The sequence below is a fragment of the Callithrix jacchus genome, chromosome 9 (assembly GCF_049354715.1).
Source record: "Callithrix jacchus isolate 240 chromosome 9, calJac240_pri, whole genome shotgun sequence".
In the NCBI taxonomy this organism is placed as follows: Eukaryota; Metazoa; Chordata; class Mammalia; order Primates; family Cebidae; genus Callithrix; species Callithrix jacchus.
The window spans coordinates 13,104,955-13,130,014 of NC_133510.1; the positions used below are offsets into that span (position 1 = coordinate 13,104,955).

Below are 25,060 nucleotides of genomic sequence, written 5' to 3' on the forward strand. Positions count from 1 at the left end.
GAGAGACTTTAACAAAGAAACGGCATGACTATAGTCACGTGCCTGGTCTATTATTCCACCAAATGCTTAGAAGGAGTTAAAATCCAAGGAATAGAAAACACATGTGATAGATGAAGGAGGCAGATAAGAGAGGAGCCTCAGACGATCTCTGACCCACCCCAAAAGTGTTTATATCAGATGCTTTTGTGCAGATGAGGGATCCTGCACAAAATGGACTGGGGGCCTGCTTTCACACTGGGAGAATGGGGTGGAGCTACCAGGAATTCAAACTTTATGCAGGTAGGGGAGCCTGGCCTCTTTGGCTTGCATGTGTGGTGGCCTCGTATTCAATATGCCAGCTGGGACTGTTGGCAGGATGCCTCCCTCCACTTTTTTTTTTCTGAGCACTTTCTTTTAATAAATTCTGCTCTCCTCACCTTTCAATGTGTCCATGTGCCTAATTTTTCCTGGTTGTGTGACAAGAACCTGGATTTTAGCTCAATTAAGTCACAAAAATCCTGCATCGCATAGAAAAAGTGACAGAATGAGATTAAATTTAATTTTTTAGTATACTGAAAAATAAGGTTTTTTGGTTTTACATTAAAAATTAAACCCCCAGAAACAGAGAATAGCATGCTAGTTTCCAGGAGCTAGAGGGAAGGGAAATGGGAAATTGTTGCTCAAAGCACAGAAAGTTTCAGTGATGCAAGATGAGTAAGTTCTATAAGAGGCTGGGCATGGTGGCTCATGCCTATAATCCCAGCACTTTGAGAGGCAGAAGTGGGCAGATCACTTGAGATCAGGAGTTTGAGACCAGCCTGGCCAACATGGTGAAAGCTTGTCTCTACTAAAAATACAACAATTAGCTGGCCATGGTGGCACATGCCTGTAATCCCAGCTACTCGGGAAGCTAAGGCATAAGCATTGCTTAAATCTAGGAGGTGGAGGTTGCAGTGAGCTGAGATCACACCACTGCACTCCAGCCTGGGCAATGGAGCGAGACTCCATTTCCAAAAAAAGAAAAATTAAGAAATTATATTTCATGTTGTGTTCTTATAAAACTAAAACCAGGTAGACACAAAGACCATAAGGACATATTTGGAGGTGATGAATATGTTTAGTACCTTAGATGTGGTGATGGCACCTCAGGTATATACAAACTCACCAGAAAGTATACATTAAGTATGTGCAACATTTTGTATATCAGTTTGACCTCAATAAAGCTTTAAAGAATAAATGTATTAAAAATAAAAATGAGTTATTGTATTTTTTTATTTAAAAGCATTATGTTAACATTTTATATTTGGATTGAAAATGAAATACATTTGTATTTCACTAAAGGAAAAAAAAATGGTCACTGTTAACATCCATACATATTTCTTTCAATTCTTTATTTACATGCACAGATTTGCTTTTATTCTTTTCTGTTGTTTAAATATTTGGCCACGACTTTATTTTATTTAATTTGTATAAATTTAATGGGTACGAGTATAATTTTGTTACATAGATGTATCACATAGTGGTGAAGTCTGAGCTTTCAGTTTATCCATCACCTGATTAGTTCGCATGATACCAATTAGGTTATTTCTCAACACCTACTCCCCACCAAGCACTTCAGGCTACAATGCACAAATGAACAATTCACAATTATTCCATGCTTCGATTATTATATTTATACATATGTTGCTTCTTTCCTTCTCATCTATTACACAGCACATATAGTTAAATAACATTCCTTTAAAGTCTTATTCTATGCTATTTTTAATGCAAAAAATATGAAACTGTTAAATAACTGTTACCTTTTGATTTAGCTTTTATTGCACAGCCATGGAAAAGACAAAACAGAAATCCAAGTATGGAGTAAAAGTTCTGTTCAGAAGTTGTCTTAATAGTCAATTTAGGACAAAATACTTTTCTCCTTTTTAGATGGTGTCTGTTAGCAGAAACGTTCTTTTAGAAACTACCTAAAAAAACCCAAGTCTTTAAAATCTGGCTCTGCTTTAACATGTAAAGTATTTCTACATTTTGTTGCACATTTACACACTACTGATTCTATTGTGTGTCAAGATCGCATCTCTCTGGCAAATGCCATTAAATGTGGAGCTACAGTCTTCAGAATACACCTGCTTTCCTGTGATAACGGCACAGCTCCTGTCATCAGTTGGTCCAATCACTGAAAACCTAAAGATAAAGAATAAATTTTTGAGCGTCTATCTTAAAATGATGATAGTATCTTTTTTTTTTTTTTTTTTTTTTTGAGATGGAGTCTCACTCTGTCGCCAGGCTGGAGTGCAGTGGCATCTGAGCTCACTGCAACCTTCCACTCCCTGGTTCAAGCCATTCTCCTGCCTCAGCCTCCCAAAAGCTGAGATTACAGGCACATGCCCCCAAACCCAGCTAATTTTTATATTTTTCGTAGACACGGGGTTTCACCATGTTGGCCCAGTTAGTCTCGATCTCCTGACCTCCCAAAACGCTGGGATCACAGGCATGAGCCACTGTGCCCAGCCCGATGTTAGTATCTTTTAAAGTTTTCCCCAGCCAAACTTTTATAAGTAATTCTTCAGCAGCCAACATTTTGCACATGTTTTAGAATGGAATTTTCATTGCTGATGCAGCCTCTTCTCCTCTCTCCTCTTAGTAACAACGCCGTGCAAGCTCAAGCTAGACTAGAAGACATCCCGGCTTCTTCCTCACCTCTCAAAGCTCTCATCGTATGTACCTGCGAGACCTGAGTATTCTATTTCCAGATTATCCCTTCTATCCATTCACTTCTCCCAGCTTCTCAATTTAGACTCAAGCTACCATTATCTCTCCCTCATCTCTAGTCATAGCCTTCGAACTGACCTCCGTAGTTTCCATTTTGTCTCCCATCTATTCATTTTCCATATAGCAGCACAAATAATTTTGTGTATAGTAAGTAATGCCAAAATAAATGTTTCCAATAAGAACTACACAATAGGGCCGGGCGAGGTGGCTCACACCTGTAATCCCAGCACTTTGGGAGGCCAAGGCGGGTGGATCACGAGGTCAAGAGATCGAGGCCATCCTGGTCAACATGGTGAAACCCCATCTCTACTAAAAATAGAAAAAATTAGCTGGGCATGGTGGCGCGTGCCTGTAATCCCAGCTACTCGGGAGGCTGAGGCAGGAGAATTGCCTGAACCCAGGAGGCAGAGGTTGCGGTGAGCCGAGATCGCGCCATTGCACTCCAGCCTGGGTAACAAGAGCGAAACTCCGTCTCAAAAAAAAAAAAAAAAAAAAAACTACACAATGATAGATACGCTATGACAATGTGAGTTGGGAGGCAGCCGGCCACCCAGGATTTTGTTTAAGTCAAAGTGAAACCTATTAGATGACTCTTAAATTTCTTACATAACTTCCACAATCTAAGGTAGGACGATGCACGATGTATGTATGGAATGACTTTGAAGAGAGCTATTTCATAAACTATTTTTTCTAGTTACTAGTGATAATTTAAGAAAATACAAACTGAACACTATTATAACCACCTGCATGTGTGTTGTTTCCCTTAAATGATAAGATAAAAGCTTTTAAAAGGGATACGTTACCTTTATAGTAATACTAGTTTCCAAAAAAGTAAAAAACATAAAAATAATATAAATCATAATAAAAATTAGTAAGAAATATTACTTATTTTTCAAAGATTGTATTAAAAGCAGGTCCAGGAAATGGATACAACTTCATACGTTCATTTTATGTTTATGAAGGATGATAATAAACATAGAATAGATGTACCGAAGTAGATAGCTATCAACTGAAATGCACTATCACTCCACAATCTTTGCTTTTACCACATCTCAAATGTTCTGGCAATATGACTAGTAAATGAAAGTACAGAAGAAAATGTCTAAATGTGACACTTCAGAATTTTAAAGCACTCTTACATGCAGTACCTCATATTGTTCACATAAGAACAATGTAAAGAAAGTACCATTGTTCTTTTTATACTGATATACAGGTATCAGGCTGGGAGTGGTGGCTCACACCTGTAATCTCAGCACTTTGGGAGGCTGAGGTGGGTGATAGTTTGGAGATGGAAACCAGCCTGGGCAACATGGAGAAAACCCATCTCTACAAAGCACACAAAAAGTTAGCCAGGTGTATTGGCACACACCAGTAGTCCCAGCTACTCTGGAGGCTGAGGTGGAAGGGTTGCATTATCAAGTGAGCTATGATCATGCCATTGAACTCCAGCCTGGGCCACAGAGCAAGGCTCTGATGAAAAAAAGGAAGGAAGGAAGAAGGAAGGAAGGAAGGAAGGAAGGAAGAAGGAAGGAAGGAAGGAAGGAAGGAAGGAAGGAAGGAAGGAAGGAAGGAAGGAAGATCAACATGTTTAGCTGAATTTCTGAAGGCCAAAATTTTTTCATTCATGTTTTCTGATTTCAACTTTAGACCTTTCTACATATTCCAGCTGCTTTTATTTACAGGCGAATTTTGTCTTTGCATTTACCACATAAAAAGATTTGCATAATATTATTTCAAATGAGATTTAAATCAGTTTAGAAATTTAAAAATTATTATGAATTTTGGACAATTAAAATGCCAGGAGACAAATGCTTTCCATCCCCGGTTTTCGAAATCAGTTAATATAAAAGAAGAGAAGAAGTAAAAAAACAAAAGGTAGGGGGAAGGAAAAAAGAGAGCTAGAAAGGAAAAAAAAGAAAACAAAATTAAAGATGAGGGAAAATGGAGAAAGAAGGACAAAAAGAATGGAAAGTAAGGAAGCGTAATTTTATAAATAACTCTATCAATAAACATTATCACCCCTCCCTTACAAATAACTACTCACAATTGTGGAACTAAAAAGCGTTCATCTATCCACATCCATAGGTTTCCTTGGGTTGTAACATGTAATCCAATCCAACCAAAATACCCAGGTTTTAAACTGTTCTGTATGAACTTCTGCAGAGAAAATGGTTTATTTATTCATTCATTTGTTTAAACAAATTTTGATATCTTCTACAGAGTAAATCTTTGTGCCAGGCATTAATAAAATATATTTTATATACATTAGCATTTTCATAAACAATAGTAACTACCTTATGGCTAACGCATGTTCAAAAGCAATGACCTCCCATGCTTCTTTCTTCATTTTTTTTTTTTTTTTTTTAGACAGAGTCTCGCTCTATCGCCAGGCTGGAGTGCAGTGGCCCGATCCCGGCTCACTGCAACTTCCGTTTTCGATTTCAAGCAATTCTCCTGCCTCAGCCTCCCGAGTAACTGGGACTACAGGCACGCACCACCACGCCTGGCTAATCTTTTGTACTTTTAGTAGAGACGGGGTTTCACCATGTTGGCCAGGATAGTCTCGATCTCTTGACCTCGTGATCCGCACGCCTCGGCCTCCCAAAGTGCTGGGATTACAGGCGTGAGCCACGGCGCCCAGCCCCTCCCGTGCTTCCTAGACAGTGAACCTGCACCTAGCAAGTTTTCCTTGTGCAGCTAGATCCTGTTTTTGATTTCTCACCAGCTCATCCAAATTTTGAATCACCAGTAAATGAGCCTGTAGCTGTGTGCAATCACGTTGACTCTCTTTCCACGTTTTAAAAGAAGTTGAAAAAAAGTAACATTTCCCTTGGTTCAACAGCCAGTCATTTGGGCACAAATAATTATGTCCTGAAGAAAACACAGGGGAAAATTAATTAAACTTTATAGCCAATTGGGAAGATGTAAATATTATCAAATGTGATTTCTTCGAAAATAGATTTTTCCAACTCATTTTTTGTCATGACAGAAGCAGTTCTATAAAATGAGAATAATTTACTAACCTGTCTATTTCCTGGAGTTGGACAGGGTTTTGGATGATGGAGTAGGTGAGAACAAACTTTGTGGATTCTGATCCCCATAATCAGAGGAAGCAAATTATAACCTTTTTGACAGTTAATTACCAACTGAAAAAGTAAAAGCTTATTGTTTAATTTCTTCCACTATCTGGTTCTAAGTCCTTTGACATTTCAAGATTGTCTTTGCAACCTGTATTTCATGTCTGTGAGATTACTTACAATTACTGATGCATTGGGTATTTATTCTCCTGTGCTTTTCATTCATACTGTTACCTTAGTCTTAAATAGCCTCCTCTTCCTTCTTTACCTGCTAACTTTTTCTTTAATGTACAATTATATTTCCACCTCAAAAAGGAAGCCTTGAACCAGTCAATTTCTGCTGTCTGTAAAACTCAACACTTAGGTATCATAAATGATATCTTTGCTAAAGCAAAGGACAAATAGTTTACATCCTAGTCACTTGTAAACATCTCCATATCTTCCACATGATTGAAAGGTTTGTGAGGGGGGACCATCATATTCATCTTTGGATTCTTATCATTCAACACTTTGTATGTAATAAACGATTGTTGTTGAATGTTGAATGGTTGGATTAAATATTTTAAGTTAAAGCATGTAATATTTTCATTGTTAATATTTTAGTATGTCAACTATAAGCCTAAAATTTCATTTAAAAATTAATTTTGGAAATTAAATTATATGTCCATCCAAGCTTTAAAAAGTAACCTGAGCAGGTATAACTTGAAGGAGGTTATTATGACCTAAATATAGATTTATGAAACTTCATGTATATTCTTAACTCATTAATACATGCTATATCAGGGCAAGTGTTGCCAATGCTGAAAAAATTATCATTTAAAAAAATTGTGAAAAGATCCAGGATAACTGAATTGTAATTTCAGTTGTACAAACACATAGCTGTTTGCTACAAGGTGTAAAATGACCTCTAATATACCTCTCAAGTTACAATTTGAGAGGGGATATTTATTCACGATTATTAGTGAGAAGGTGTCATTTAGATGAAATAATTTTATTATGTCGATATTGACAGACTGGTCAATGCAGTATTACTGCAGTGCTGCAAAACACAATTAAAATGCTCCAAACAATCAGTGTGGCATGGTGTGGAGGCTAACCGTCCAAAAGAGTTATTGTGGGTGACTCAGCTTTAAGTGCTGTCTTCTATAAGAAGAAGAAATACAGGATGAAAATAGAGAAAAGTATTTATTGAACAGCACTTTGCATCAATTACTCTCTTAGAGGCTTTACATAATAATAACAACATACACATACAAGTTTGCGGGCCAGGCAAGTTTCTAAGCACCTTATCTACATTCAGTTTTTAAAATAACTTTGTAGAGTTAAATGACACCAGGTAAGTATGAAAAGGAAAAATCAGAATATAAAAAATTATGCCCAACCATGACCTACCTTTTGACAAATAAATGGCAAAGAACAAACAAAAGGAGGAGACAAGGATCTCTAAATAAAAAGAGGCATATTCTATAAATGATCTATAAATTCAAGAGGCATATTAACCAAATGCAATTAAAGTCTTTGATTATAATTCTTAGAAATCCAATGAAAAGAAAAGAAAGACAATTTAATGCTAACTATTAGAGGATATTAAGAAGTTATTTCTAATTTTGTTAGGAATTGTTGTAGACGGAATTCCAAAATGGCCCCTTAGAGCCAGCCTCTGGTGCACATGACCTTTGTAATTCCTTCGTGACTCTGGGTAAGACTGTGAATATGATGAAATGTCACTCACATAATCAGGTTATATTAGATAGCAAGATGACAGGATTTTGAAAACAAAACAAAAGAAGGGTCCCCAGTCTGTTGATTTTGAGTTAATCTATAGAAAGATTATCCCAAGTAGGTCTGACTTAATCAGATGTAAATCCTTGAAAGAGTGAAAGAGGGCTGAAGCCTTCCCTGAAGAGAGAGAGAATGTTGCCTTTAAAGAATTCAGCTTCCATGTTTCAAGAAGGTGTATGAGAGAGACACATGGCAAAGAAATACAGAGGTCTCCAGAAGCCTAGAGGAGTTATGGATGAAAGCCAGGAAGAAAGTGATAACCTGTATCCAACAACCACACGTAATTGTTCCAACACCATAAGAGAGAGCTTGGAAGAGGAACCTCAGCTCTAGAAATATGGGTTGTCTGGCCGGCATCACATCTACACCGCACTCCCTGTGAGACCCTGAACAGAGGACTTAATTAAACTGGGCCGTGACTCCCAACTCTTGGGAACTGGGTGGTAACAAGTATATGTTGTTAAACTGCTGAGTGTGTGGTAATTTGTTATACACCAATCAAAACCAAATGCAGGAGTTGCAGTGATATTGTGATTGTGTCATAGCAAAAGGCATCTTTAGCTATAAGATTCACATACAGAAGTATTTAAATATTAAATGGTATGAGATCTAGTCACTATTTTAATATAATCTAGCTTGGGGGAGTGATGATGGTGGAGATATAGATGGAAAATATTGATGTGGTGATGGAAATATTGTACCTTTCAAACAGGTACAAGGAGATTTATTATATAATTCACTCTACTTTCATTTATATTTATACAATAAAAATTTAAGTATATAATAAAATAAAACCTTATTAAGTAGGTGTCATTATTACCCCCAATTTACTGATGAAGAAATTGAGGTATATAGAGATTGTTTAACTCTATGTACTGATACAACATATAAATATCAGAACTGAAGTTCTAACCCCGCTAGTTTAGTTCTACGGCCTATGTTCCTTTTTTCTCTTTTTTAGTTACTGTACTTTAAGTTCTGAGATACATGTGCAGAAAGTGCAGGTTTGTTACATAGGAATACACGTCATGGTGGCATGCTACATCTATCCCCCCATCATCTACATTAGGTATTTCTCCTAATGTTAGCCTTTCCCAATCCCCCTACCCCCTGCTGTCTTCCCCTAACCTCCCCCACCCCCCAACAAGCTCCAGTGTGTGATGTTCCCCTTCCTGTGTCCATGTGTTCTCATTGTTCAACACCCACTTATGAGTGAGAACGTGTGCTGTTTGGTTTTCTGTTCTTGTGTCAGTTCTCTGAGAATGACAGTTTGCAGCTTCACCCGTGTCCCTGCAAAGGGCAGAAACTCATCCTTTTTTATGTATAGCCTATGTTCTTATCCACTGCACTATACTGCCTCCACACTGTACTAGTGTATTAGTCAGAGTTCTTAGCCACAACCAATGGTGTGTGTGTGTGAGAGAGAGAGAGAGAGAGATTGAGAGATTTAAGGTATTGGATCATGTAATTGGGGGGGCAGGCAAGTCCAAAATGTATAGAACAGGCCATCAGGTTAAAAACTTGATATATATCTTCAGTCTGAAAGGAAAAATTGGTATTATATCTTCAGCCTGAAGGCAGTCTGGAGGTCAAAATCCCTCTTCTTTTGGAGACCTTAGTAGTTTTTCTAAGACTCAGCTGATTGAATAAGACCAACCCACATTATGGAAGATAATCCATTTCATTCAAAATCTACAAATGTAAAATCCAATTTCATCTAAAACATATCTTCCCAGTGACATCTAGGCTGGTATTTCACAAACCGTCTGGGTATATGGCCTAGCCAAGTTGACACACAAAATTAATCATCACAGTTTGTTCAATCTACATGAAACATTCTGTGATATAGTTATTATTATAATATTCCCATTTGAAAATTTAAAAAACTAATGTTTAATTTGCCTAAATTCATGTGACCATTTGGCTGAAATCTCTTGATTCAAAGATAGGTCTATCCCAAGCCCACACGCTTCCCACTACAGCCCACAGCCATTACACACCACACCTATCATTGGCTGCTTGATAAATATGTGGCAAGTTATGTATGGCAGGAAATCCACTATCATCCTGTTGATGACTCACTAGAAAAAAACCCTATTTTCTTCCTCTGCAAATCACCATAACCCTCCTTCCTTTCAACCATTTGACATGCAGCAGTGGCACTGAGGAAGAGGATGTCCTTTTCAGTCCCATACCTTTCTTCACCAGAGCTGTTGGCTTAGTGTGTAACATGAGTGAATGCAGGAAGAGGGAAGTCAAAACTACATTTATCCCTAAGAGTAGCACGTAACAAACAAAAAGAGCATTACCTGATAGACTGCTGATATTTACATTCTGAGAGAAATCCATTTTTTTATCTGTACTCAGTGCAAAGAAAAGATATGAGAAACATTAAAAATTAAAAGCAATCTAGATACATGAGAATAAAATACCAGCACAAAATGGAGGCACACTAATAGAAATGGTGAGTTTCTCTTCTCCTTTGCGTCCACTCTTCTTCCCCAGATTCAACTACTTTTCACTGTATCTGTTTTTACTCCGTTAAGTGCAAATCACAATTCTAAATAATATGTGCAATCTTAGACTTCATATATGATGTTACATTTTTGTATATTATTTTCTCTTCTCATGGTCTTCTAAATTGATGTTCTTAACAGGTATGAGCTCCAGCACCTAGTCTTGATCTTATTTATCCTTGTTGCAGACCAAAAAAAACCTTTTGACCATATCATCAAGTTCCTTCAGCTTCCTAGTTACATTATTTACAGTTTTTTTTCATATGGACAGAATTCATTGCTGGCTAGGAACACAGACCAGTTGTTAATTTGAAAAGTCTTTTAATTGTATTCTGGGGCTAGCTTCATGCTATCTAAAGTTAGCCACCCACCTCCCATGTTCTTTTTTGCTGTTGTTTTTCCGAAAGAATGACTAGGAAAAATATTTACCTGATTACTCTTACTTTAAATCTAAGTTAAAATCAAGATTGCTAATAACTTTGAAGATATTGGTGCAGTAGAGTGTTTTTAGGTACTTTTAAAAATCTGATGCTGGCTGGGAGCGGTGGCTCATGCCTGTAATCCCAGTACTTTGGGAGTCCAAGGCAGGTGGATCACCTGAGGTCGGGAGTTCGAGACCAGCCCAATAAACACGGAGAAACCCCGTCTCTACTAAAAATACAAAAGTAGCCAGCATGGTGGCACATGCCTGTAAGTCTCCTACTCAGGAGGCTGAGGCAGAAGAATCAGTTGAATCCTGGAAGCAGAGGTTTCGGTGAGCTGAGATAGCACCATTGCACTCCAGCCTGGGCAACAAGAATGAAACTCTGTCTCAAAAAATAATAATGCAAAACTGATGCTAATTTGCTTTGGGGGAAAACTAATTATTTATGTAAAACTTTCCTTTAGGATTATGTTTTTATTCATAGTGTTCTGAAATTATCTATCATCTATCTATCTATCTGTCATCTCTTTCTATGCATTATCTATTTTGGTGTCCTGAACTTAGTGGGTTCTTATAAGCTGAAAACTCAGTTTTTTGATTTCCCTTTTACTCTTGAAAAATGGTTTAATTACTTTTTCATTATTTTATGTCTACTTTTTTTTTCCACTTATTTTCTTCTTCTGGAAACTCGTTAAAAGAGCTATTGACCTTCCTGGATAAACAGGTGAATTTTGGTTTTCTGTCTCAGATAGCCTCTTATATTTATTTATGGGTTTTTTCCCTGACATTTTTCTCTATGCTCTGGGATATTTGGTTAGCTACCATGAATTTTCAGAAGAAAGGGCACAAGAAATAGCCAGGCTACATAGTAGACCTATACACTACTCCCCTCTCTCACTCCAGAACCAAAACAAAGGGGTATACATCTTATTGCACCAACCAACAGTCCATAAATCAGGAGCTCTAGCTAGCTCTATCTATATATCTCACTGTTTTAGAGAGTTCTTTGATTTTATTTATTTATTTTTTGCATGATATAGGGGCAAAAGCCACTGTGTAAATGGACCAACAGATTGACAAAGCACCAATTTAAAAGAGCATGGCTTAGAAAGTCTTTCACGTAATTACTTTGCTTCATTTTTCTTTTTGTTTCAAAGGTTATTTTATTTTTAAATTTAATTGCCAATAAGCATTGTATGTATTCAAGAATTAGCTTGTTTTAGACCTTCGTTTACCCTCTGACTCTCCTCTCTGAAATGGAGCCCTGACTGAGCTTAGCCATAATGAACAGCTTCCATCTACACTGCAGCTGTCTTTAACGCTTTAACTAAGGTTCTCTCCAATAGCATTATTCTATCCAGCTTTCATTTTCTTTAAAATTTTCTCCCCTTTCCATTCTATGTGCTTTGATTAATTTATTCTATTTTGTTATCATTTCTTGTTCTACGGATAGATTCTTGGGAGAGAGGAGATATAAATATTCATGGTCAATACTCCATTTTGACTGAAAGACATGGAAAATTTTAAACGGGTCAAAATCCAAGGACAAATTTTATTGAAACACACATATTGTAATTGTTACTAATTTATTAGAATAAAATATATGGCTAGAAAAAATATTTTTCTGACTAGTAATTTATCAACATGTCAAATTTTACTGATTTCTTCCCAATTGCATTTCTTTTATAAAAAAAATTGCATCACTTATGTCATTTTACCATTTATACTTTGTTGAAGAGAAAACTGATTTACAAAAGAGCATGTTGGTTTATAAAGATCACACTCAGTGTCTAACAAGCAACTATCCACTCCTAAACTTTAGGAGCATTTTTAAAGCCATTATAATTAGTACAGTGAATTCAACTTCTTAGAATTTCTGGTTAACAGAAAGCAATACTTACTTAGATAGATTCATAAGAACTAAAAAATAATTGTTTAACACTGAATGTTAAGTGAGCATGTTCAGATTATTAGTAATTGATTTCAATATAGCATTGAACATATTTGAGGTGTATGATTGATATTCAGAGAAAAAAATACATTAAGTAGAATATATATGTGGTCTGAGAAAAGTCTGACATTTTCCCTTGTTGTATTAGGAAAAACACAAAATTGCCCAATTGCCCAATACAAAAAATACTTCTTACTGAGAAGTAAAGAATCTTCTACCCTAAAGAAGTTGCTTTAGGGTATTTTTGGAAATCTCATCTCAAAAGAGATTTCTCACCTATTTTTGGAAATCTCATCTCAAAAGCCCCCAAAATCCATTTCCTATCATGTTATATGTAAGACAGTACTCATTTTAGCTCACAGCCTTAAAAGCAAGACAAAAAAATCAAAGAAACTATGAATTTCTTTGGTTGTTCAAATAGTATAGCAACAGTATACACATATAAATACCACTTCAGGAAGAAAAAAGTCTGGAAGTCTACCTAAAATGGTTTTCAAAGGGGACTTAGAAAAACTATTTAAATGGTGATCTCACAAAGTGATACCAATGAGCATATACTCTTTTAGAAAAAAAAATTTACAAAATTTTTATTATAAGATAATAAAGTCAACCTCTATTGAGGACTCTTTATAAGGAAAGATGCAGAATAAATACTAATTTTGCATTTAAGCATTTAATTTTTTAAATGTAATATAATTTTATAATATGACATATACCGCTGGTCTGTTTAATTTACCAATTTTGGGCTATAATGTATATCTTATCTTGGCATTAAGAGGAATGAAGGATTAATGTTTATCTTCTGAAAATGTTCAAAGAAATAAAAATTCATTACTCACGCCAGAACAGGTCAGTCACTGTCATAATGAAAATAAGGGTCCCAACGCATCCAAGCATGAGCAGAAGACAGTAACATCGTGGACATAGGAAGAAATCTGAAATGTTGAATTTTATTTCATGAATTTTTTAATTCTTGTGATTTTTCACTTTATAAACATTTTTCTGTTTCATTATTACAGAGATGATTCATCATTTTGGATATATCATTAGAATTTATGAGGAAATGAAAATTTTAAAAAGTCAATAATCCCAAGCTAAGGAGATACTACTATTATTTAATGTTTTGAATTGAACTGAGATGGCTTTGTTAATTATTTGGTGGTGCTTTTGAATACCTAAAAATGATGTCTTAAATTCCACATATAGTATACATACAAATAAATATGATATATATTTATATAAATTATATATATTTATTACAACATATCAATATATAAAATATAAATATATGCACTGTAAATGTGTATAATACATTATTTTATATATGTAAATTATATAGAAAGAATAACATATAGAATATACATCTATGTCAGGCACAATGATGTGTTTTATTCAATTTAGTGACTCACTGTAAGAAATAAAAGAGGGAAAGAAATATTTATTAAAGTTCTAGTATACGCCAGTCACTGTTCTGGGAATATTCACATTCAGTTCGCCTTATACATGTAATACCTTATATTCTTCTGGATTTGGCTTTCTAGACAGGAATCAGTTTCAGCCTAGGCAGTATTAGATCCAATTAGTGATACTTATAAGGAATCTAGGCTATAGTATTTCATTGCATTAGAGTTGACAAGAATAGTTTCCTTACAGATGAATAAACAAGTAACCTCTAGAGAGGGTAAACAGAAACATATATATATATATATATATTATTATTATCCTCTTTCAATTTTATCTACTTTCTTCTACATATTAGCAGCTTTGAATAAATTAGATGTATACACTTTTTTCACAAAATTATGACAGGTTCCTTTTACCTGCAGACATGTGATTAGTATCTCAGTCTAGAATCATTCCAGTCAATTTGCCAGGCTAGTGGTCAAAGAGAAAGCAAAGTAATTTGAGATACTCTGATAAGTATTCCCTAGTGTTTATTATTTTATCTATAAGCAGGCCCTTAATTTCATCATCTTGGTTGTACATTTCACAAAAAAACGCGTCTTCTACGTCATAATAAAAGTGCTGTTTCCCATATCTAATTACTGTGTGGATGCCTTATTTCCATAGGTTTTATGGATTTACCGCATCTGATTAGCTCTATAGCATATACTCAGAGAATTTACTGTATGTAGTGTACCTTTTGAAATTTACCACTCAATTGTCTGTACTACTAAGTCCAAAATAGGTTTCTTTCTTTTTCCTACCTGTAGATATTTCTGCTGTTCAAGGAAATATGGAAAGACTTCTACTTAACTGAAAATCACCAAAACGCATTTCCGTAATTTTATGAGAAAATACCGGTCATAGGTAGATGGCTCGGCGGTTAACTGGTAATAAAGAACAAGTGCATATTCCATACACGCCAGGGAGGGAGACTTTAAAGTTCTTGCCAAAGAAGATTTATAGAAAACCTAATAGATCAAAAATTAATATTTTTATGTGAGCCATGATTTACATACTACATCAAGCCAGTGAACAGAGAGCTGAGTGCCTGAAGCACAGTATGCTGGCCTGTCCTAGCAATGCTAGGCTACATGCCATTGGCTTACATGGGGCTATATGAAGAAATTGCCCTTCAAAATCTTTTAATGCTGCTATTGCAAGAACGATAATTGTATTATTTTATGTGCTTTATATTTTTTTCTGAATTAGAATCAAGATTAATTATATCTATCTTAAGAAATAGATGTCACTTTATCTTATACACGATGTGAATTGAACAACTAGTCAGGCTTCCCTTATCTCAATAATAACAAGGAAGCTTAGAAGCAAATGTATGACAAGAACAAACATGCCTACAGTAACCTTCTGGCCCAATTTATTTTCCCGCCCCTATCCTTAATTCATAATTTAAATGGATATTATATTTTACGCATCAATACTCAGATTTTAAGTCTCTGTACATATTTGTGTATTAAAAAGTAGTTTACTTAATAAATATTTATAGAGCTCTCCACTTCAAATACACAAAATATACATTCTTGTCAATACCACATCACACCTACCCATTAGTTTAAATGAAACATTGATTGGCCATTATTAATACCCAATTTTTTTCAAAATAAAGCAATATTTCCATTTACTCTCCCTCTTTCTCTTCCTCTTTCTTCCTCTCCTTTACTTATTTTTTTTTTCTTTCCTTCTCTCAAAAAAAAAGAAATCAACTTGTAAACCTCTAGATCCAGGTCAGCAATGTCTCTTTCATTGCTTGATTTCCTTTCTTCCCTTCCCTCCCTCCCTCCCCGCTTCCTCCCTTCCTTCCTTCCTTCATCCCTTCCTTCCTCCCTACCATCCTTATTCCCTTCCTTCCTGCCTTCCTCCCCCACCCAAAAAAAAAGTAGTTTACAGATTCAAAATAGTAAATTTAGTGTAACATCCACCTAAAAGCATCATTAGGTAGATTTTTCTTATTATAAATCAATGTACTGAGATTTAAGAAGACTAAATGCTTCTTCCCAGAGCTGTACATTTAGTCTGTGGGTTATAGGGTCGGACTCAATTTTTTTTTTTTTTTTAGATAGAGTCTCACTCTGTCACCCAGGTTGGTGTGCAGTGGCATGATCTCAGCTCACTGCAACCTCCACTCCCTGGTTCAAGTGATTCTCCTGCTCAGCCTCCCAAGTAGCTGGGATTACAAGTATGTGCCATGACACACAGCTAGTTTTTTGTATTTTTAGTAGAGACAGGGTTCCACCATATTGGCCAGACTGGTCTCGAACTCCTGACCTCAGGTGATCCACCTGCCTCAGCCTCCCAAAGTGCTGGGATTACAGGAATAGCCACTGTGCCTGGCCTGACTCAGTCAATTTAATACCATTGGTACTAGCTTTTGCTGCATGGAAGCAAGTTACTATTGAAAAAGTAAACATTTGTTTCATTATATTAAAACACAAAAAGATCCTGAGTCTTCAGATAATGACAAAAGTGTCATTTGGGGGGGGGGTTGCATTTGCTAGATATAAAATGAGATAGTACGCCAGAATGTTCGATACATATGGCAGAACTGCCACTGTGGCTGGTAATTCTGAATTTCTGGCCTATGTCATCTTAACTTAGGTCTTGACTATTTCAACAAGATTGTTTTCAAAATTCCTTTTAGACAAATTGAATTCAGGCACCAGCATGTTGTTTATCAAACTTGTCTATAGAACCTGTAACAGACCTTAAAAAGCAAAAACCAACCACAGAGCAGCCCTAAGGAGCAAAGATTAATGTTTTTTTTTTCTCCCTCTTCTCTCATTCCTGGTAGATTGTTCTACAAATCGTATAGAGCTTTTATGAAAATTAAAACTAATATATGTATGCTTTTTTAAGCTGTAAAACACTACAGGACCACTGTTACTCCCACCACCACCGCTAGATCTTACCTTCCAACTGTAATAGGCAACTTCATGAAACATGTTTTCATAGATACCATACCAAGATAAGTGTTTCTATAAACTTTAAGTTTTGTAGGAGGAAGTTTCTGTAAAAACACAATTTTTCAGCCTTTCCTTTGAAAGTTATACTCTTTCTTATGCTACAACACGCAGGATTATACATCATCATATTAGCATTTTTCTTACCTCATGACTCTGAAAATGCTGTGTTTTTATTGTTGATGCTTTCATGAATCTAAATAATTTATCTCAGACAATTTATGACCATTTTTATATTTCTTCTTATGATAAATTTTAAGATGTTTAAAATATTCATAGATAATTCTCTTCCTAGAAGAATAATGCAATTTCAAACCAAATGGGGGGATTGGGGGGCAATATTCCTACCTTTAGATTTCTGCTTGGATTTACAATGATTCTTGAAATTCAGCATCATATATCCATCTTCATTCTCCATCTCTTCAAATGTTTAATATATTATTATCCAGAAGAGAGCACAAAGAAAATAGAAACTAATCTCGACCTTGGATATGTCTCTTAAGCACAAGATACCAAAAGAGACTAAAAGGAAGACCAAAAATAGTCAAAATTTATTCAGACTTAGATGTCTAAAACCACACAGGATGTGTTGGTAAATGAAAATGGACATAAGCTTGTTAATATTTGGCTATAATTCTGTGTATTTCAACATAAAGTTAGCTAGTGTGTTCTACTCTTTCCAACAAATGGACTTGTGTGTACCTGCCATTTGCATGCGGTGTATTAGAAACTTAATGGTGAACAAGATAGATGTACTTCCTTCCTTCATATTTTTTATCATCAAGTAAGAGAAAAAATAAAATAAACCAAATAATCTCTAACAAAACAAAACAAATTTCTAGGTAAATAAAAATTCAAATTTTAAATTAAAAAAAGTTAAAATAGCCATTTTGCTATTTGGGACATATTTGACTTGTAGGTTCCAAATAACAATGGTTAGATGGAACAAAATAGTAAATAATCAGCAAGTCTCAAGTTAGTGAAAATAGAAATCACTTTAAAAGAATTTAACTTTTTTAATTTGTTTGTTTGTTTTTCAGAAAATGCCTGACATTTTCCTTCAGTAGGTGTGACAGTTTATTTTGTGCCAACTTGGCTGAGCCGCAAAGAGTTCAGATACTTGATCAAACATCATTCTGCTTATTTCTGTGAGGGTGTTTTCGGAAGGGATTCATATTTATTTAAATTGGTGGCCTTTGAGTAAAGCAGATTTGCCTTGCTGTAATGTGATTGGGCCTCATGGAGTCAATTGGAGGCTTGAATAGAGCAAAAAGACTTATCTTCCCTGAGTGAGAAAGAATTCTCCAGCAATGGCCTTCAGACTTTATCTGCGACATTGCATTGGCTTTTCCTGATTCTATAGACAATAAATAGACTTTGCACTTGAATTGAAACACGAGCCTTCCTAGGTACCCGGTGTGTCCACGCCCACTTGCAGAGTTTTGACTTACCAGCCTCCATAACCACATTCCTTATTATATGTGTATATATATTACTTAACACATACACACACACACACAACTCACACACACACACACAACTCACACACACACAACTCACACACACACACACACGCACTAATGGTTCTGTTTCTGCTACATGGCCACTCAATATCAATTCATTGATTAAACACCATAGTATCTGGGGAAAGTGACTGTTTCCCACAACACATGTTGTGTCCACCTGGTTATTCAATCTCCTCCTCAACATTGGATGTCACTTGTGAGTATGTACATGGGAATAAATATTTACACACTCCGTGTCCTTTCTGCATGATCTCTATATGTACCTCTTAGCTTCTCATTAATTTTTGCATTTTGTTCTTTTTGAGTTTCTGATAAGGCATCTCACCTATTAATTTCTGACGAGACAATTTAGATTACTTCTCTGAGTGCTTATCCTTCCTGTCAGGTGAACAACCAGACATATCACCCGAACTTCAGTTCATTAGGAAGATTTACCTTCACTTCTGTCTTTCACAGTCTTCTCCTGAATGGGATTATAGTATGGCATCTATTTCCAGTTGCCTTGGGGAGGTGGTCCTTGGGGAGGTGGTCCTTGGGGAGGTGGTCCCTGGAGAGATCTGTGTGGTCTTCCCCCTTGAAGTGGAGGAGATCCCTGGGGAGGTGGTCCCTGTAGAGATCTGGGTGGTCTTCCCCCTTGAGGAGGTGGAGGTGGTCCTTGGGGAGGTGGTCCTTGGGGAGGCGGTCCCTGGAGAGATCTGTGTGGTCTTCCCCCTTGAAGTGGAGGAGATCCCTGGGGAGGTGGTCCCTGTAGAGATCTGGGTGGTCTTCCCCCTTGAGGAGGTGGAGGTGGTCCTTGGGGAGGTGGTCCTTGGGGAGGTGGTCCCTGGAGAGATCTGTGTGGTCTTCCCCCTTGAAGTGGAGGAGATCCCTGGGGAGGTGGTCCCTGTAGAGATCTGGGTGGTCTTCCCCCCTTGAGGATGTAGAGGTGGTCCCTGGAGAGGTGGTACCTGGCGAGGCGGCCCCTGAGGAGGTGGTCCTTGGGGAGGCCGCCCCTGGGGAGGTGGCCCCTGAAGAGATCTGGGTGGTCTTCCCCCTTAAGGAGGTGGAGGTGGTCCTTGGGGAGGTGGTCCTTGGGGAGGCGGTCCCTTGGGGGGTGGTCCCTGAAGAGATCTGGGTGGTCTTCCCACTTGAGGAAATGGAGGTGGTCCCTGGGGCTTTCTAGCAGGAGGTGGGGGAGGCCTCTGGGGATGGCCTCCTAGTGGGGGTAGTCCTTGTGGCTTTCCTGGAGGAGGTGGGGGATCTTGTTGCCTTCTTGTGGAGGTGGTCTATGCTGAGGCCCATCATCCTGGCTTCCATTACCAGCAGGGGGCTTAGGTGGGTGTCCTCCAAAAGGTGGTCTCTGAGGCTTCTCCTCTGAGCTCTGGTTTGAGTCTCCTCCATCTGTGTGAAGTGACACCAGAAGAGCCAAGTTCAGTGATAGAAGAACCTCCTCCCTTTATACCTCTCTATCCTTAGCACACTGTCCCTCTCTCCCAGAACGTGCCTGACAACCACTAACATCCCTTTTACTCAAGGCTTTCATAGGCAGAGTTCCTTTCACCCATATCTCATGAAAAGTCTCATTTCTTTGTGTCTAGGACAAGCATGTCTATTAGAAGTTAGCCAAAAAATAAAAATTTACAAAAAGATCTTTGAAATGTCAGAATCGCCAGATGGGGAAAAATATAAAAGGAAGAGAAACATCAGTCAAGCAGCCAGTTATGATCCCAGCTGCCTCAATAACTTGCTGACTGAACTCCATGCCTGGGCACCTGGCCCCAAGACCCAAGTAAACAAGTATAAAGAGAGAGAAGAGAGAGAGTAAAAGCCCACAAAGGATTCACCAAATAGTGCGGCAGTTTTATCAGCTGTGATAACACAGCTGAGTGGGGAAACACATGAAAATGGGACCCAGACAATAATTTCTTTGCATTTCCAGCAAAGCCATAGAACTCTGGAGTGGAAGGCTGGGGGAGAAGGAAGAAGTTGAGGGGCTCTCAGCATAAGGAGGAGTCAGAATGAGGACGCTGCCCATTTGTCTGTCATTTCCATCAGGCACTCGCGGCCTGGGGGAAGGTCAACCCACTCCTGTTGTCAGCTAAGCCAAGCATCTCTGCCATTCAATGTGGTTGCCCTGCTCATGGCCCCAGAGTCAAGGTTGCAGGAAGATGGCCTGTATCATTGGAGCAGTGGCATTTATCAATTCCTGAAAGGAAAGTGTTGATAAGAAGCCACTGGGGAACTGATCAATTCCTAGGCAGAAAATGAGAGTCAAAACAGATTGAGAATGAACTGGGATTTACCTGATATTAGGGAGAGAGGTTGTTCCTGGCTGACATCTAGAAGAGAAGCACAAGACGATGGGAAAAGTTACATCTGGAATCTTTCATGACTCACAGGTGTTCTACAGGGAAAAGGGACTTCTGACCACACCCCATGCATTTCCTGCATTAACTCATCAGCCACCATCTGTGAAGCTGCTGGAAGGGGAGGAAGGTGTAAGGGGAGGCAGGTTGTTACTACACAGAGCAACAGCCACAAACTTGACACAGAAGTGTCCCTTTTCTTCCTCCCTAGGATCCCTCAAGACTTAATACAAATGTATTTTACACATGCCAGGCACTTAAGTGTGATATTTCGGTATTGTCATGCCCTAATTCTCCTGTAAATATGTTGCTTATGTCCATATGCTTTCTCAATAGGAGTAATCAGAAGTAATCATTTCAATACAGTCTTACCCATACCACTCCCAGCACATTGAAATACTGCATGCAGGGGAGAGAAAAATGACAATGATTGGCTCTGATATTTCTATATCTCTAGGTAGACGGAGACAAGTGTTTTATCCAATTCTCTGTCTCTGCAGTTTCTCTAATGTGTGTTTACCTTCGTCATCGATGCTGATCCGCCATCAGCAAGGCCACCATCATCCCCGTCCACTTACTGAGGTGAGCACAGGATCTTCACAGCTGCACTTCCCTGACTCTGTCCTGCATTCTCCACTGCATCCTTCACAGCACAGTCATATCTCTCATAAATGCAAATCTTACATTCTCATTGCCCTGGTACACATTTTTTATTGCATCTTCATTGTACATTAAATAAATTAGAAGCCCTTGGAGTGGAATGATGACACAACAGGTCTCCTGATCCTAGGCATGAAAACTCTGCAGCCCCATCTGTGTTTTCATTCTCCTCTCTTCCCACTAATTACCTCCTAAGCCCCAACCACAGTCTCTGCATCTTCTCCCCCTTCTGTTTTACCTTCACTTAAGCTCTGAGCTGAGCCCAGGACCAGCAGGGCCACTGACAGCAGAATCAGCAGCATCTTGCAAGAAGGTCTGGAGTTGCCCTCAACTCTGTGCTGGGAGCAACATGGCAGCTCTCTTTATACAGAGGAGCAGAACAATGTCGCCTTTGAGCTCCACACTGGATGGACCTCACCACGCAGAGACTGGGTTCTGCTTTGCTCACTGCAGGTCAGGTGTGTCCCTTATTTCCCTTTGGGATTATAGCCCAGAGGGATGTGTTGGGTGGATGTTGTTTGTGTCTTATTTCTAAAAGGTACAACTATGAATTGAACAAAGGTTTTAAAGGAACTGTGTCCAAGCAATCAGCACTGTGACATAATTGAACTTCGCATACCATTAGAGTTTCAATCTTTTTGACAAGACTATTCTCTGCTTTTCACTGTAGTATTTATTGCTATGTGTATGTGTGTGGGGAGAAAAGCTACTGCCAGCAGTGAAGATGGTCAGTATCTTTGACTTTTTGAAGAGCCTATATCCATCTCTTGTGATGTGTGTGTACAGATTGTTTCCCATTCAGCTACATTTTTGATGTGATAGTGATGGTTGCTGCTAACTGTGAGATGTGTGAGGACAGCACACTCCTGGGCACACAAAGATGACAGAAAGCTGCCCCGCAGCCTGCTCAGGCTACACGAATTGTCCAAACTTCTCTGGATCTCACTCAGCTCAGGCAAGGCTTGGTGTCGTGCCACACAGGAAGGCCAAAATTGTGTATTTCAAAGTATCTTCAGGGGTTATTAATCTGAAATGGACACAGAAACCACCAGGATATTCCTAGACTGAGGAAACTGAACACACAGTTCCTTGAGGGAGCCACATGATGTCACATCACCAAAACTTCCTTCATGCTCTTCCCTTTCTCTACAACATTCCATTAAAGTCACCCTCAGCTTCATTTTCTTAGAAATTATTTGAATTCCCTCCACTGATAATTAAATGGTCACAATTTTGCATTCAAATAAGGTAATCAGATACCACCCAGTCAATGCTCAATTGCATTGTAGAGGTTTTCTTGGTTTAGTCAGTGTCCGTGTTACCTGTTTTCTCAGACTGTTCTTCCACAAACAGTAGTTTTTCTACAATATTCCCATATGCATCCCTCTTGATGTTCTTTCTGGTACTTCTTGGTTCATATTTCATTTTCTGAGTCAAGCTCACTATGTATATTTTTCTTCACATATCTGGCTTTTCCCCAACAAATTTGATAAGGTTTCCTTTATTTAATCTTCTAAGTAATAGGCTGTAGTACTCGTCACCATCTTTGTTTCATTCTCGTCTGTGTAATTTCACAATAAACGTTGTGTTTCCAAAAGCCCTATCAGAGTCCTGCGTTGGTAGCTCTTGTTTCAGCTGCTGATTGTTCTACCAAGTAAATCCGGTCTCATCAGTTCATGGAATATACGGGTGAGTCAGTATCAACAACTGCCTTTTACCACTTGGACCTTCCGTGTGTCTTGTGCACTTGTTCACATTTGTGTATAACGTGTTAATTGAGGACAGCTTGGTTGGAGGTATGATGAGGGTAGAGAGGATGTGTGACAGTAAATCATAAAGACAGACCTCATGACCACTGTGGATGAGGAGATCCTGGGCTGTGCAGATGAGGATCTGGTCTGGCCCTTCAGAAGGGTTACAGGTAATAGTACAGGAAGACTTCCTAATACAAAACATTTTGCTTACATAACTTTGCCCTTGCAAGAGAACCAAGAAGATTGCTATTTTCCCTGGCATAAATATAGGCATACTTGAAGGGGAAATATATTATTAATTGGCAATTCTTCTCTGGTTCGGTAGGAAGTGAATTGGTTCTAGTTGGGCTTCATGAACTTTATCTTAGGCAGAGAATAGTTGCTTGGGCCAGCAGGTCCCACTGTGTTATCGAGATTTGTGTCTCTGGTCTCACCGGTCACTTTTTTCCTTAGGAAATGGAGATGAGCAATCCTGCCTTGGTAGCTTAAGTTGCACCATCGGGTAACAAAAGAGTGTCAGGGACAAGGAGCAGCAAAGAGGCCAAGCCAACATTGCCTGATTACGTGGCCGACTGAGGTTGCCGCAGACCTGATGCAAGACTTGACATTAGAGGAGAGTACAGGAAGAGAACAGGTAATGCCCCTAAAGGTCTCTCACCTCAGGCCCTTTTGCTGACCTTCTCCAATGTCAGCAGTGAGTAAAGTGTATCAAGAAAGCATAAATATCAGCTATGCAATCCAGACACAACAAAAATAGAAGGGATGGAAGAACTGAAAGGACAGTGTCTGTGAGTGAGGGTGGGTGGAAGGGAGAAGCAGGACTGCAGCAGGAGCTTGGGCACCTAGAGGTGAGTGGCAGCCCTCAGCACTCCACTTGCTTTCGACTATGGATGTTCATATTCTTAGGGTATGAAGTAACAGTGTTCAACATATGAAATTTTAGAAAACACAGTTCAGCTCCCGTAAGAGCTCCCAACCGTTTCTAAGTCACTAACAGGTGTTTAGTGGTTCAGAAATCCTCACTCCCCTCAGTCACTGACCATTAGCAAATTAAGTTGCCTCCACTTTCAACAGGCATCCCAAACAGAATCACCTGCATAATCTTTACTAGAAGGTGATAGATCAGGCCGTGATGCTGTCTCCTGAAGGACGTTCACATGCTGAGCTGCTCTTGGTAACGTTCTACCCCAGCACATCCCCTGTCAATTCTCCTCACATCACTCAGAGTGATGATTTAACAGTAGGAATTAGATCATAACACTTTTGTGCTTCAGATGCTCTTAGAACTTTCTTCTGCCCTTGTAATAAGACCCAAATTTCATGCCTCAGCTCTCTCATACCCACACAGAAGCTCTCTGAATGGAACAGAAGGCAGAATCTTCCTCAGCTTACTGTGTTCATTGGATAAACTAACCATTCTGATAATGCAGTTGTGTTTGAAAATTCAGCTTTGCTTTGACTTGTCTAAAAACTTTGGTTACACTAGTTTGATAGTCATCTTTATATTTTTATTTGATATTGATGCTCCCTAAATACATATTTCACAATTATTTGAGTGTGTTTATGTCCTTTCCATGTAACCCAGCAAAGACTGATTATAACAGAAAACATTTCTTCGGCATTTACGGTATGATATTCAATCTCAGGGAGGTGTGATTGTATTATTGTCTTAACCTTGTAGATAAGCTGACCCTGGTGCATGCCTAGGTTGGTGTAAAGGTAGGAAGGGGAATGGAAGGCAGGCAGTTCTCAGAGCTGAGTTCTTGCCCACTGTGCTCCACTGATTACTTGCTCTTCATTCATTCATTTCTTTACTACAGAGTAAGAGGAAATTAGGTTCAGAAAACAAAATCAAC

General features: G+C 38.2%; 1 protein-coding gene across 4 annotated transcripts in view; it reads right to left on the reverse strand.

Moving 5' to 3' along the window:
• The window catches only part of KLRF2 (killer cell lectin like receptor F2), a 32,790-nt gene extending 12,025 nt beyond the window's left edge, over positions 1-20,765 (reverse strand). The window contains exons 1-8 of one of the 4 annotated variants that reach the window (XR_004728558.3): positions 20,728-20,765; positions 18,881-19,825; positions 17,268-17,339; positions 13,338-13,433; positions 9,917-9,964; positions 5,471-5,619; positions 4,793-4,905; positions 1,779-2,160 (exon numbers count right to left, since the gene is read on the reverse strand). Coding sequence is in view for 3 of the 4 variants with exons in the window: in XM_078338309.1 (XP_078194435.1) it covers positions 2,016-2,160; positions 4,793-4,905; positions 5,471-5,619; positions 9,917-9,964; positions 13,338-13,433; positions 17,268-17,339; positions 18,881-18,932 (675 nt within the window). In the remaining variant the exon portion in view is untranslated. Of the gene's footprint in view, positions 1-1,241; positions 2,161-4,792; positions 4,906-5,470; positions 5,620-9,916; positions 9,965-13,337; positions 13,434-14,318; positions 17,340-18,880; positions 19,826-20,727 lie in introns of those variants that run through there. The other 3 variants (XM_078338310.1, XM_054237973.2, XM_078338309.1) reach the window with 3 other exon arrangements.
• Positions 20,766-25,060: the final 4,295 nt, after the last annotated feature.